General features: G+C 49.1%; 1 protein-coding gene across 4 annotated transcripts in view; it reads left to right on the top strand.

Annotated features, from left to right (window-relative positions):
* Positions 1 to 15,494, top strand: part of GRIK4 (glutamate ionotropic receptor kainate type subunit 4) — a 230,804-nt gene that overhangs the window by 178,497 nt on the left and 36,813 nt on the right. For all 4 annotated transcript variants that reach the window (XM_069876474.1, XM_069876477.1, XM_069876476.1 and 1 more), the window contains exons 8-10: positions 2,737 to 2,898; positions 9,855 to 10,007; positions 11,173 to 11,277. In XM_069876474.1, the coding sequence (XP_069732575.1) occupies positions 2,737 to 2,898; positions 9,855 to 10,007; positions 11,173 to 11,277 (420 nt within the window). The remainder of the gene's footprint in view (positions 1 to 2,736; positions 2,899 to 9,854; positions 10,008 to 11,172; positions 11,278 to 15,494) is intronic.

Genomic DNA, 15,494 nt, shown 5'->3' with positions numbered 1-15,494 from the left:
ACCAGAGCAAATTGTTGACTCCGGGGGGAGCACGCTCTGGTCTGCCTGCGACCGCTTTGTCACAGCTGCCTCCGTCCCCATTACTGCAGGGAAGGTGGGCTGATGATCCTCCTGGAAGGTGCAGGGAGCCAAGCTGAGGACTGGGATGACCCGTTCCCTCAGGCAGCCCGTGGGATTGGTCTGGTGACTGTGGCGAATCACACCTCTGCCTCAGTTTCCCCCATATGAATTGAGACTGATGGGGCTGGAGCACCTCTGCTGTGACAGTAGGGTGAGCGAGCTGGGGTTGTTCATCCTGGAGAAGAGAAGGCTCTGAGGAGACCTTCAGTACTGAAAGGGGCTCCAGGGAAGCTGGGGAGGGGCTCTTCATCAGGGAGGGCAGGGATAGGATGATTTTAAGCTAAAAGAAGGGAGATTGAGGAGAGATCTTGGGAAGAAATTCTTCGCTATGAGGGTGGCCCAGGTTGCCCAGAGCAGTGGTGGCTGCCCCATCCCTGGAGGGGTTCAAGGCCAGGTTGATTGGGGCTTGGAGCCCCTGATCCAGTGGGAGGTGTCCCTGCCCATGGCAGGGGTGGGACTGGATGAGCTTTGAGGTCCCTTCCAACCCGAACCATTCTATGATTCTCCCACCCAGGAACTGCTGATTTAAGGGGCAGCGTGTAACAAATCTGTGAGGACCCGAGTAACCTCAGAAGCTTAGAAATGTTTGCAGGGGAGAAAAGGTGTAACAAAAGGCATTGATTTCAGCTGCCTTGAGGTGGGGGCAGTCTGGCCTGAGACAGGTGTGGCTCTTCTGGTACACAACAACCCTTTTTCCTTCTGCTATAACAAGCCAAGAGGGCAGTCGGGCACCTGCTCCACCTGTATCTCGTGCAATTTGCCTTCTGGCTCGGGGGGGAGATGGTATTTCACAGGGGCTCAACATATCTCCTGCTGCTCTGCCTGCATCCAGGATCTCATCAGGCTCAGGTCCTCATTAGCCATCTGCCCTCGTTGTGTGGGTTGACAGGATGCTGTGGGTAAATGGATAACCTGTCAGGGAGGCGGGAGGATAATATCATTCAAATGAATCAATAGTTCACAGGCAATTTCATGTTACCTAGCGTTAATGCTTTTGTGTCCAAAATGCACTTAATCCTGTGTCTGATCACACTCCCGTGGGAGTTTGCTGTGCTGGAATAGTCTTGCAACTCCATGTTTTGGAGATTTACAGACATTGTTCCTACGTGCGTGCATATGCAGGAAAGAGAAAAAATGACTTGACTCATGGAGATCTCAGAGTCTAAAGAGCCAAAAGGCATTTGTATTAGTGATGGAAGGGAATGGGTATCCAACAGTTTCTGAAGCCATCACTCCTACCTACTCACTCCGTTTTAGCAATTAGCAAAAGAGAAATTACTGAGGAAGGCACCATTATTTCCTGCTAATAGGACAACGAGGTCTGAACTCTTCCCCAGGAAACTAGCTTTGTCGTGTAACTGCTTCCACTGACATGAGGAGCAAAACAGAGTGCTCTCTTTTTGCTTTAATTTCTTTTTATACAGTCATTTTTATACATGTTGCTACTTTTGCTCTTCAGAAATGTGAAAGAATGGGCCTCACAGTCAAAGCACATTCCTACCCTCCACAGGGGCATTAGGATGTCCCATGATTAGCATCTCCTGGTACCTGATGGCACCAAGGAGCAGGGCAGGATTGCCTTAGGGGAAGGAACTGGTTTAATGTAGCAGTTTTAGCTTTGCATCACTGATTTGTGTGTGGTGGTGGTAGAACAGCTTCCCTCAGCAGATGAGGTTGGTTACCCAGGCTGGGGTCTAATTCAGGATGTTCTCGACGGAAATTAAAGATAATAAAGAAGGTCTCAACAGTCTGATGGTCTGGGCAGCCCTGGGTTTGGATGCACAGCTACCACCCGTGTGCTTAGAGTGTCTGGGGCTCTCAGCCATAGGGACACCCAGGCACAGCACGGGTATCATTGTGAACACAGCAAGGACCTTCTTCTGGGAGTGCCTTGGAGAAGGCTTTGCTTGGAAAGTATAAATCTACTAAGGAGCTCTGTGCTCTGGAGCTCCCAGAGCAGAACTGACCTTCTCTGGCCAATTATAGCAGTTACTGGCTTCATCCGAAAAATACCATCCACCCCCTTGCCTCTGCTGTAAACTCTGTGTTACAGGGAACCTCCTGTCAGCAGAGTTGGTTTATGAGCTATAGAGAACAGCACAGCACTCTGGGATGGTTGGCAGGAAGCGCAGCTCAGAAATGGGAACATCCCAGAATCCTCTTTGGAGGGGTTTTGGTCTTTGTGGAACTTGGCCAATAAGGCATTGCACTTGGCTGACATCTTCATTAAAAGCCTTACTGAGTTGGGTCATGGTCAACACCCAGACTCTTCCTTACTGGCCAGTGCGTGGATTTAAGCCCCAACTTGGAGGTGGAAGGTTTTATAGAATTATAGAAAGTTTTGGCTTGGAAGGGACCTCAAAGCCCATCCAATTCCACCCCTGCCATGGGCAGGGACACCCAGTGGATCAGGTTGCTCCAAACTCCATCCACCCTGGCCTTGAACCCCTCCAGGGATGGAGCATCCACAGCTTCCCTGGGCAACCTCTTCCAGTGTTTCATGTGCATGTTCTCGTAGCTGTGGCATCCCGTCTTCCCTTCAAGGTTATTGAGTGGTTGAAATGTTTGGTGCCTGTTCTCTTCCCTAACCCCATTTTCTGTTTTGGGCTGCTTTAGGAGTTTTCCCTCCAGCACCTGGACAGTCTGCTGGATGACCGAGTCAACATCTTGGGATTTTCCATTTTCAACCAGTCTCATGCTTTCTTCCAAGAGTTTGTCCAGAGCCTCAACCAGTCCTGGCAGGAGAACTGTGACCACGCTCCTTTTACTGGGCCAGCAGTAAGTAAAATTAATTCCCACCACCCCCAGGAGAGTGGGAATCATAGAATCACCAGGTTGGAAAAGACCCTCTGGATCATCAAGTCCAACCATTCCTATCAATCACTAAACCATGTCCCTCAGCAAACCTCTAGGAAACTGGCTTGTGGAAGAGGGACTCTGGATGCAAATAGCATAGGAAGGGCTGGGCTCCGGGCTGTGTTACGTTGCACCCTCTTAACGTCTACCTACGGAGAGTGCAGATCAGCACCAAAATCTTCCCTAGGGCCTCTTCATAACTGGGAAGGTTTGCAAAGCAGATTTGCCAAATCAGGGATGCAGGGAGCTGGGGGAGGAGAAAAAGAGAAAATGCCATCAGTGGAACTTTTTTCATCATTTTTTATGAGCCCAAAGCCCCTTTGACAAGCCAAGGCAGCTGAGTGCTGCTGAAAACCTCCTTATTATCACTACAAAGTGATCTTAAGCAAGTAAAATAAGCTTCCTGCCCTATGTGTCCACATCCTATTGGCTTGAGGAGATGCTCAGGCCACGGTTAGTGCATGCCTGGGTCCATCCTGCTCTCCGTCCTCCCAGCCCTCTGCACAGAGGTAGCTGCAGCGAGCTTGTTGCCTGCCCTGCTACATCTCTATGGGATTGCTAACAAGAAACTTCCTATTTGGATGACAGTTGCAGGGACTTTTTGAAGGCATTATAAACAAATTTCCATCTAATAGTACAAACAGAAGACAGTAGGAGCGGAGCAGCCGTGATGGGGAAATAACTGATCTCATTGTGCCTTCTCATCCTGTATTGTCTTGAACAACCAGCAGATTCTGTAGGTGGGAGGATGCTGCCCCATTGCAGCATGTTTGTTTTCTTTTTTTTAAAGAGTGAACGAGTTCAGAGCTGCGTGGAGCTGTTTGGTTTGCAAGCCTGAGCCTAAATCACCCATCAGTGTATTATTAAGCCAGCTGGATGCTCTTTTCATTCATTCATAAAGCGTAATCAGCCGTACAGCAGGCTTCCTCCTGGGCCAGGGAGGACACGGGGCTTGGTCACACTGCATCGCCCTGATTTAAACTGCTCCAGCCCTGCTCTCTTTAGGAGATGTTCCCTCCTTAGAGGACATTCCCAGGGGTTTCAGTGTCTTCCCCAGCTCCTGCTGTGTGGCTGCTCTTGGCTGTGCTGAGAAGCTCCCCTTGTGCCTGCCGGTGATCAGCTTCTCAGAGGGATTGTGGTTCTTGGTGTACAAATAGGGAATTGAGACATAGAAGTGAAGTGAGTTCTGTTATGTCAGAGTCAGAGAATGTACAGCATGGTTGAAAAAAATGGGTTCAGTTCTCCTTAATCCTAGTGTAGAATCTTAGCCAAGAGGTGGTTTCTTTCTGATGGACGGAAGGTTCACTCTGTGTTCATAGCAGGCTCCCATCACCAATGTGCCACATCCCCAGTGATGAGAAAAGGGCTTTGCCCTAAGCAGTGAAAATACAGAGCAGAGGTGAAGTGAAATATTCCCTGACAGGGCACGTTTCCTCTCCTGTGCAAAGGAAATCCAGCACTATTTTGCCATGCATTGCGTCCGCTCTTGGACATCTGGCAGGTCTCATCTGCGGGAGAGCATCTCTCTGTGTAAGAAATTCCACTTTTAAGGCTGGGAAGCAGATATCTCGTGGGATGGCTCATGCTAAAAACAGAAAAGGAAGGCCAACAGCTGGAAGTGACAGGAGGGAGGTTTCCTATGAGCTGCAAAATCCCAGGGCTTTCTTGCTGGAGCTGAGAAAGCATCTGAGGAAGGAGGAGGGAGCTGCTTGCTCTAATGCCATTCTCATTAATCACATTGCAAAGAAAGGAAATCAGAGAAAATCGTTCAAATTACAGATGGCTAGATTAGGTAATTAGAATTTAGGCTAAAACAGATGTTTGTAATTAAGTGTTTATGTCATTGAATAAAATCCAGATTGTAAAGTCTTTTGCAAAGGGTTTTAATGGTTTTAATGCTCTGTGTTATTTTGGGGGGCAAAGATACAGATGATAATGTTTTAGGAAGAAAACAGAAAAAAACCCATGGCAAAATGGAGAGTTGCCCAACCTGTTTGTATTTCCCTGCGGATCAGTTTACCTCTAAACATGGCCCTCACATGGGAGATATCTGTAAATAAAAACTAAAGTGGGATCTTCCACTCAACTATGCTTAACGTGCTGGTGATCTGGTGTTGGGAGAAAGGTGTGCTGCACTAAGCAAGGAGCTGCACCAGAGCAGAGCTCAGGCACCATCCCTGCTCCTGAGGTGCAGGGCATCCGATAGCATTAGTTGTCTTGAAGACACTGGATCAGGTTGCTCCAAGCCCCATCCAACGTGGCCTTCAACACCTCCAGGGATGGGACAGCCACCACTGCTCCGGGCAACCTGAGGAAACATTTCTTCCTAAGATCTAGATCTCCCATTTTTCAGCTTCAAACCATTCCCCCTCATCCCATGCCTGCATTCCTTGATCAAGGGCCCTTCCCCAGCTTTCCTGGAGCCCCTTTCAGTACTGGGCACCCTTTAAGTACATCAAGTGGCAATATTTATCATCAAGAATTAGCCTTTAGAGACAGAGGGAAGTCCCCTGTGACCCATGAACCTGTGAGTGTAGGACTACTGCTGCGCTTACGAAGTCTTTCAGCCTGTCTTGGAGCTCTTACCTTGCAGAGATGGTACAAAACCATCAGGGATCTGCTCAAACCAGGCGATGCACGCGAGGAAGAGAATCAATTTGTTAACAGGCAAATTGGCTTTTTGTGACAGAGTGACAAAGCTGGGGTTTCAAGTAGGAATATAAAAGTAGTGAGAGATTTTAAAGGCAACATGAAGAAATTTGAGGCAATGTACAGGAGAGCAGTTACAGATCTCCTTGGCTGAATATGCCTGGAGGAAGCTAAAAATGCTGTGTCCAGCTCTTTCTACCCACCCTGCTGAAGGTTGTGGTCCAAATGCATGTGGGAACGTGTGGCTGCTCTGCTTCTGTTCCAGTGCAAAGTCAAGCAGCTCCGTTTAAGACCCCAGAGTGGATGTGCTGAAATGACCCAGTGCTCATCTGAACTTGTTGGGCTCTAGGGGGCAGCTGGAAGCAGTCAGCTTGTGTTATTACCCCCAGATTAACCTTGTGAGAAGACATTCGCCTACCTATGAAAGCCAGAGAGACAAAGAACCCAGAAGACCTGCTGCATTCTGCTGCCATGTAATTGTGAATGGTTTCTTCCACACAGCCTGCATCCCAAGTTACTTGGCTGGGTTGAAGATGGTTTATTGGTGTTACTGAGTGAACAGAGGCAGAAGAAGATGGACATTAGGTGGTACAGGACAGCAGAGCAACCACTGTGTTGGGTTGGGATGAGAGACGAGTGGGAGAGCAGCAGAGCTGCTGATGGCGGGTGTGCAGGTGGTGGTGGGGCAGGATGGACTCATAAAACCATTACGGTTGGAAAAGACCTTTACGGTCATCCAGTCCAACCATCAGCCCAACCCCACTGACACCACTAAACCAACGTGAATGATTCAGTGTCTGTGGGAAGATATGGAGTGGATACAGGGGATTTTGATACCGGAGGAGAGAGTAGAGTGGAGGCCATGAACCTCCCGAGGTCTGAGTATTGGCAGCTATTCAAGAGAGATTGAAGGGAGAATCGAGGTAGGGGTTTAAAAAGAGGTGAACAGGGCTGTTTACTTGCCAGGCTCCCATGCATCCAGGTGCCGTTCTCCAAGGCCCACAAAATAGAGAGACTGGCATAGGAGCCTGGGTTTGAGCCCAGCAGGACAGAGAATGGCTGGTATAAATAACAAACAGGATTGGGAATGGAGATCTGGTGCTTCTGAGTAAAGTTGTGATTTATTTTCACAGAAAAAGGAGAGATATGTTAAAAGTAGGAAGGGAGTCCCATTCCCTGCCAAGAGGACTTGATCCTGTGCCTCACAACCCCCTCCCCAATCCCTAAATTGCTTGAAATCATAAGGATGCTGCCAGAAATCTTAACAAATTGTTCAAGGCTAAGCAGTAAAATATTCCAATCAATAATGTCAAATGCTTCGCTAAGATCTACAAGTCTCTTGCTCACCAGCTAATAAGAGATCATTAACTGCTCAGGGAAAATGGAAATGAAAACCCAACAGGAGACAATTAAAAATGCTGGGCCAATATTCTGGTTCAGTATGAGCTGGTGAAACTTTGGGATCACAGGGCTTGCGTTTGTTCTCATAACATTTTCATTTGACCAACTGGTATTAATATGGCTTCTGATTAAGGAAAGAAATTGCTAATTGTGCAATGTATCCTGTAACCTGAAGGGATTTGGTCCATGGTTAAAATAAGGTTTCTGCTACAGAGCTTCATGGAACAGGGGCCAAGGACAGGACGGGCTGGAGAGGACCCATTAGAAAAGGAACTTGCATTGAAGGTAAAAAGGAAAAGGCAGGGAGAAGGATAAATCAGAGCCTTTAAGAAGCTCGGGAAAATGCTTCCCAGGACGAGAATGTTTAGGTCAGCTTCTCTGGTGTTATAGTTTACCTCCTGCAAAACAGTTGTAATAAAACATTATTGCTCTGGAGCCAGTCAATCCTTATTAACAGGAGAAAACTCTCATCGTGTATGACTGTTACATAGGGAAGGGTCAGATGCAAGACTGAAGGATGCCAGTCAGGTTACTCAAAGCTCAGTTATTTGTGTAAAATGGATTAAACAGGTACGTGCAGGAGGAACGTGACAGAGCAGAAGTGAGTCTGTACCAGGGCTGGAAGTGGGAAGGGTCACTGGTGTCGTTAAACTGGTGTTTGGGCTTTGCTAGCCTTAAGCTGGAACGAGACCTTTTAACTTGTGCCAGCTCGTTGATTTTCAGGTTCTGTGCTGCTCGTTAACTGCCTAATCCCAGGCCATTGTGGTCAATGAGGGCTCACAACTGATCAGAGCAGCATCAAGCAGAGTTAAGTCTGGCTCGCTCTCTTCCAATTAGTAACACAGTTGAAACCAAAGGTTCCTTGGGATGATTGAACTGGGTGAGATTGTCCCCACGGGGCAACTCACAGAAGTGAATAAACCCAATCAGGCTTTAGGAGGAACAGAGGATGTGGACACCGCTCTAAGTCACAGATGGGGTAAGGTGGGGGACAGGAGCTCCAGCCAGAGACTGAGCCTGTTGCCGGGAGCTGGGATGGTAAGAGGATGTTCTCAGAAGTAGCCATGAGGAAAATGTAGCCTTGATAGTAATGAGCCGCAACGGCTTAATTCCAGCAGAGTCGGGAGGTGACAATAATTAAAAGTGAAATCTTAGCCACAACAGTGAGCAAAAGGCTGATTATTAACTAGATAAAAAAGATTGAAACAGTTGTGCATGGGCAAAAACATAGTTTGCGAGGCTTGATGGACAAAGAAATCTGATAAAAGGCAAACAAAGCAAAGATTAGAAGGAGAGGGGATGAGCCCTGTGATTCTGTATGTTGCTTTAGCAATGCCATTACAGAGCAGGGAACAGCCAGCAGGGAACTGGAGGAACTAGATGGTCTCTAATGGGGTCTGAACGCCAAGACTTAGTTATTTAAGAAGCAGATCTGGCAAAGCATTGTTTCTCATGGACCTACCTTTCATAGCAGTGGTTGAAGGAGGTCTCTGTGGTGTTTAATGAAGGCTGAAGCAACACAGTCACCTTTCCTTCTCTGGGTGCAGGCACCGGATCATTATTCTGCCCAGCTGCCTGGTTTTTAGAACTTCACAAACTTCCTGCTCTCAGGAGCATTCTCCCCTGGCCAGGAGATTGCTCCGGGGTCACCAAAGATAGAAGGGTGGTGGTGATAGAAGATGCTCTGAGGAGCAAGCAAGCAAGCAGAGGCATAAAAGATAAGGAAGGAAGGAAAGTTGAAGGAGAAATGTAGCAGACTGGGAGAATTATAGAATCATAGAATCACCAGGTTGGAAAAGACCCACCGGATCATCGAGTCCAACCGTTCCCATCAATCACTAAACCATGTCCCTCAGTACCTCGTCCACCCGTCCCTTAAACCCCTCCAGGGAAGGTGACTCAACCCCCTCCCTGGGCAGCCTCTGCCACTGCCCAATGACCCTTCCCCTGAAAAATTTTTTCCTAATGTTCAGCCTAAACCTCCCCTGGCGGAGCTTGAGGCCATTCCCTCTCATCCTGTCCCCTGTCCCTTGGGAGAAGAGCCCAGCTCCCTCCTCTCCACAACCTCCTTTCAGGTAATTGTAGAGAGCAATGAGGAAGGACTGAGGTTGGGAAAGGGACTGCATTTGCCCCAGCGGTGCATACACAGGCACAACAGGTCAGGGATATAATTGCTGTTGTTCTATCTGCCCTTGGATGGATGCAGATTGGGTGTGGGCTGTTGCTGCAGCAGAATGGTAGACAAGGATTTCACAGAAGCGTAGGATTATTAAGGTTAGAAAAGACCTCTAAGACCAATCCAACCATCAGCCTAACCCCATCGTGCCTGCTAAACCATGTCCCCAAGTGCCACATCTATGCACTTTTTGAATCTCTCCAGGGATGGAGACTCCACCGCTGCCCTGGGCGGCCTCTGCCAGTTCTTCACCTCACTTGCAGTAAAGAATTTTTTCTAACATCCAATCTAAACCTGTCTTGATGCATTTTGAGGCCATTTCCTCTTGTTACCACTTGTTACTTGGAAGAAAAGACCCACACCCACCTCATTGCAACCTCCTTTAAGATAGATGTAGAGAGCAATAAGGTTTCCCCTCTGCCTTTTCTTCTCCAGGCTCTACGACCCCAGTTCCCTCAGCTAGTCCTCATAACACTTGTTCTCCAGACCCTTCACCAGCCTCGTTGCTCTTCTCTGGACAAGCTCCCTTCTGATCCCTGCTGAGGTGATGGTTAGAGCACAATCCTGCTTGCTGCAAGGGACTGAACGTTCAGCGGGAGGCTCGATCTTTTGTCTTCCCATCTCATTTTTTTCCCCTTCTTTTCCCCCACAGCTCTCTTCCGCCCTGCTGTTCGACGCTGTGTACGCTGTGGTGAGCGCCGTGCAGGAGCTGAACCGGAGCCAGGAGATCGGTGTGAAGCCCCTCTCCTGCGGCTCTGCCCAGATCTGGCAGCACGGCACCAGCCTGATGAACTACCTGAGAATGGTGAGAAGGGACTGAAGTTTGCTGGGGTGTTAGGAACTAGAGCTCATCGCTGCCGGAAGCAAAAGGCGTGTACGTACATGCTGGTGCTGGCACAGTCTTCAAGCACGGTGTTGCTTTGTTTGAAGGTAGCACTGGGAATGAAAAAGAAAGGAGATCTGAGGGCTGGTTTGTCACTGGCCTTGAAACGACATGAAACTCTCCGTTTTCCAGGCTTTGCTGCAGTAAAATTGAAATTCAATGAGTTCTTTTTTAAAGTATGAATGTTTCTAAGTGATTTCAGCTCTGTTTTGAGTGAACTTAAGTCGATATAAGGTCATGCAGTACAATTGCTTAGAGCTCAGTGGCAAAAGGTGGGTTTCCCTATGAAGGGATTTGGGTTCCTTTGAACCCAGAAGTGTGGTTGTTGGAACCAACCAAGCCTGGCATGAGGACAGACCCTGAAATTTCAGCCTTGTGGAGCATTTGGAGTTTTTCGATGTGATTCCTGAGAGCTGAGCTTGACCATGCAGAAGGAGCATCTTTTCTGAGTCTGTTTGGGGTGCAATTGAAATGTCATGAGATAACTTTTTTCCCCTAAAAGAAGGATCAGCTGAAACTGAACCTTGTGCTGCTTTAGTCCATGTGAACCCTGCTTTAAATTTCACCTTTAGAGAGAACCAAACTCTTTAGCTTCCCTTGGCTCTGCTTCTAGGAGGTGCAGTAGCTTGCTCTTGTTGCTCAAGAGGTGCTCCAGCAGCAAGTGAGCTGCACTGGGAGTCTGGGCGCTCGCCCTGGCTTTGCTGCAGCACGTTCTTGTGTTAAACACCAGCCCCGTGCCATGAAACAGCATGAAATGGTTTGTGGAGGGATCCCCAGCTCGTGGTTCAGTGTGACACGGCAAAGAGGCTGTGCCTGAGTTGGCTTTGGGATGGAGGGAGGCAGCGAGGAGCTGCAGAGGAGGTTCTACCAAACCAGCTAGTGCAAAGAAACTGGGAGAGCATCTCATACTGCTGCTTCTCCTGCTCTCCTCCATGTCTCTCAGTGCTACCCTAGCCAGAAAAGCAATTAGGATTGAGCCACGAGGGTTGTCTGTGCTGTGGGAGGGTTGGATGCCTGAGTGGTCACCACCCCTGGCTCTGCTGTGAGCTGCCTCGATGGGCGCTGTAACTCATTCTCTCTTGGACAGGTAGAATTGGAAGGTCTCACCGGCCACATCGAATTCAACAGCAAAGGTCAGCGATCCAACTACGCCTTGAAAATCCTGCAGCACACACGCAGCGGCTTCCGGCAGGTATGAGCGAGCACGCTGCCCCAGGGATGGTGCCTGGGGATGGTCTGGTTGCTGCTGTGGGATCCAAGGGGGCTGCAGAGCCCTCCCTTTGCAAGATGAGGCGTTCAGCAAGCGACAAGCTTGGCGTGACTGTCACGGTAGCTCTTGGCGGGCCAGGGTTGGCAAACAGATCGTGTTTTACTTCATTAAGAATGTGTCTCGAGATAATTTAGATTTGTCTGAATGTATCAGGCCCCTGAGGTGGTGATGTTAGAGCCAATATCTGTGCTGTCACAGTAACCCTCCTGTGCAGGAGATAATGCAGGGCATACAGTGTGTGCTAGATGCGAGCTCACGCTCAGGACACTCCTGTTCTTAAGCTTGTGGAGACAGGACCATAGAGTGGTTTGTGTTTGAAGGGACCTTAAAGCCCATCCAGTCCCACCCCTGCCATGGGCAGGGACACCTCCCACTGGATCAGGGGCTCCAAGCCCCAATCAACCTGGCCTTGAACCCCTCCAGGGATGGGGCGGCCACCACTGCTCTGGGCAACCTGGGCCAGGGCCTCTCCACCCTCATCGTGAAGAATTTCTTCCAAACTTGTAACCTAAATCTTCCCCCTTCCAATTTAAAGCCTTTCCCCCTCATCCTGTCACTCCAGGCCCTTGTAAAAAGTCCCTCCCCAGCTTTCCTGGAGCCCCTTTCAGTGTTGGAAGCTGCTGTAAGGTCTCTCCAGAGCCTTCTTTTCTCCAGGCTGAACACCCCCAACTCTCTCAGCCTCAGATTCTCTCAGACATGTCTACACAAAATTATTTGGATTGAGAAAACATGGGAGTTTCCCATTAAATGGACAAAGAGGGTTCTAAGAACCTTTCCAAACAACTGATTCTGGAGGGGAAAGTGACATTTTCCACATTAGGATCTGCCCCGTCTCTCCCCAGCGTGGCGAGCGGGAGGAACTACAACATAATTTACCTCTCAGTTTACGGTACGTGATGCTCTTAAATGTCTTTGCTTAGTTCAGACTCTCATTTGGTTTTTTGTCTCAGTGCTTGTAGATTCCTCACAGTGTTGGACCTTTTCTTGCTTGTTACCCTCTTTCTGCCCACGGGGTATTTTCTGCTTCAGCTAAAGTTAAGGATATCCACGCAGAGCCACAGATATCAGAGGTTATGTGACACAGACTCTAGGAATTCGGGGCTTACTGGGAAATCCAAACATCCTTCAGGGGGAAAAAAGAAAAAAATGTGGAAATCCCAAAAAAATGGCTTTTTATCTGTCTTATTTCCCTGCTGACAGCTCCACAGTCGCCCTTTTCTCTGAGATTGCTCCTTCTCCCAGACGCTGGCAGAGAACAAAAGCTATTGTATCCCAACCCTTGCAAAGAGAGGTTTTTGGCATTAGGAAATCTCTCCTGGTCTGGCAGGAGTGAATTTTAGCCTTGGCAAGGATGTTGCCTGCCAGTTCTTACCTGTCAAGTGACAGCTCAGCTTTGATGCTGCCTTTAGCTGAGTGAGGGGACGATCAGGATGGCATTTTCCCCACGGTAGGATCTCTCATAGCACTGGTGCCCTTTTAATCATCTCCCAAACCCATCAGGCTCTGAGCAAAAGTGACAGATCCCAGCCCATCCGCATTAATAAGAGCGTGCATTCAGCTGGAGCAAAGGAAGAAAACGTTGCGAATCTCACGACGACAGCTATGGTTTTGATGTGTTTAAATGTGGCAGGGAGTTCACTTTCGATGCACGGGTCCTTTTGGAGCAGGGATTCTCCCAGAGCTCCACAGAGAGCTATGGCTGTAGCCTAGTCTGCCCAGAGACAAAAGACTCAGCTTTTCTCCCCAAACCTGGTCTGACAAGGGAAAACAGTTGTTGTTTTTTATTGTTTACCTGTTGCGTGCTGCAGATGGGTAAATAAAGAGCCTCATGTTTCAGAGGTACCCAGGAAAGCTGCGCTGGGACTAAGCTTTTCCAATTCCCCATCAGGCAGTGATGGTGATAAATCACTTCCAGTCACAGTAACAAGATGCTGGAAGGACAGGGTGGTCCCTGCCTGCTGAGAGCCTGGGGTGGCTGCAAGCCCTCTCAGAATCCCACCAGGGAGGAGTTAGTCTCTGTAAAGCTGTTCCTTATGCCTGCGGAAGCCTTTCTACTGTTTGCTTTCCCTTTCTCAGGGGTCTTGCCTGACTGATAACGCCTGGAGCGGGGTTAGATCCCTGCTGCAAGAGTGATGTGTCCAGTTGGGAAGAGCATCCCAGACCGAGCTGTGAGATCTGGGTCCTGCCTGCACCTCTTGGTCACTGCAAAGGGAAGACAAAGACCCCTCTGCTGTGCTATAGATGGTTATTTTCTTCTCACTGACACCGCTTCTTGTAATAGAAATAATTAGAAGTCATTTAATTAAACCTGCCATGAGGGGATGGGGTAAGGAACAGACATTGACATCCTGGAGACAAGCTTGTTCCCGTGGGTCATATTAACTGATTTGCTCGGGCTCTTGTTTGAAACGCTTCTGTTCTCCTTATTTTTAATCAAGCTCACGGTCTCTGCCCATTTCTCTCTTCCTCTCTTTCCTCTCTCTCTCGCCTTCCATCCATCAAAGCCACTGGGACTTCCAGCTCATCAGCTTTGATAGAGGATTCACCAGATTTTGAAGATGATCCAGCCAGCAAACAAACCAGAGACACTCAGATTTTGTAATTTGCTGTTTCTTTTGGCCAAGGAGAACAGGGTTTTTTGACATCCAATTTTTAATACATTTATGTAACGCACCAAACATGTCTTTTCCTAATTTAGCTTAACTAGTGGAAATTTTTCCCCAGCCGTATGAGAGCTGCTCTCTGCTCATGGGATGCGCAGTAAAGCACAGACTCATTAATGTGTTGGTGATCCATAGATCTGACAGGGACTGAGTTTGTAAATGTCACCTTTTTATTTTTTCCCTTTCTTTGCCCTGTTAAGAAATATTGCAGCACACCCCTCCGGTTCCAGCGTAGTGATTTGCAGTAAACCAAGAGCTGAGGTTTGGCAGCTTAACAGGAGGAGGGAGTGAAGGGGCTGTGATTGATACGGCCCCAGGGAATGCAAGTGAGCAGAGAGGCAGGAGAAGACACCGTGAGACCTGAGTGGGCACCGTGTCCCCAGCGCTGCCTGTGACCCCTTGCCCAGTCCTACACGCAGCCAGTTAGTCACCACGAAGCTCAAGGCTCTGCTGGTGTCCTGAGACAGGGCGGTGGGAGTGACGGGGGTGTCTTAGTTGCTGTGTTGATGAGATACAGATGAGTTACCAGCTGATAGCTCTGAGACCCTCCGCGATCCCTGCCGTTTCAAACCTTTTTAGCTTAGAAGCAGCTAATCAGCCTCGATGGGACTTGTTCTGCTTTAGCTGTTACCCCCAGCAAGAGTTCAGGGGCTGATCCTGCCGAGAGCGGAGTGTCTCTTGCCCTCCAGGACCTGGTGAACTTGGTGCAGGCCACAGTGTGCCCAGGTGGCCAAGAAGGCCAGTGGCATCTTGGCTTGGATCAGACACGGCGTGACCAGCAGGGCCAGGGAGGTTCTTCTCCCTCTGGACTCGGCACTGGTGAGACCGCTCCTCGAATCCTGGGGTCAGTTCTGGGCCCCTCACCACAAGAAGGATGTTGAGGCTCTGGAGCGAGTCCAGAGAAGAGCAACGAAGCTGGTGAGGGGGCTGGAGAACAGGCCTTATGAGGAACGGCTGAGGGAGCTGGGGGTGTTTAGCCTGGAGAAGAGGAGGCTGAGGGGAGACCTCATTGCTCTCTACAACTACCTGAAAGGAGGTTGTGGAGAGGAGGGAGCTGGGCTCTTCTCCCAAGGGACAGGGGACAGGACGAGAGGGAATGGCCTCAAGCTCCACCAGGGGAGGTTTAGGCTGGACATTAGGAAAAAATTTTTCATGGAAAGGGTCATTGGGCACTGTCAGAGGCTGCCCAGGGAGGGGGTTGAGTCACCTTCCCTGGAGGTGTTTAAGGGACGGGTGGACGAGGTGCTGAGGGACATGGTTTAATGATTGATGGGAATGGTTGGACTCAATGACCCTGTGGTTCTTTTCCAACCTGGTGATTCTATGATTCTATGATTAGGTCCTGCCTGGGCCATGCCAGGTACTGGTGGTGTTGGGGACATCTGGGGAGGCAGGGGATGCGGGGTGGTTGCTGCATGGCCTCAGGAGTGGGTTGTGTGCATGTCTCATAGTTATACAGGTTTTAATAGTTGATGC

Source organism: Phaenicophaeus curvirostris, chromosome 25 (genome assembly GCF_032191515.1).
Source record: "Phaenicophaeus curvirostris isolate KB17595 chromosome 25, BPBGC_Pcur_1.0, whole genome shotgun sequence".
NCBI lineage: Eukaryota > Metazoa > Chordata > Aves > Cuculiformes > Cuculidae > Phaenicophaeus > Phaenicophaeus curvirostris.
Note: the sequence above shows the minus strand (reverse complement) of the source record. Positions and strands in the feature narration are given on the sequence as shown.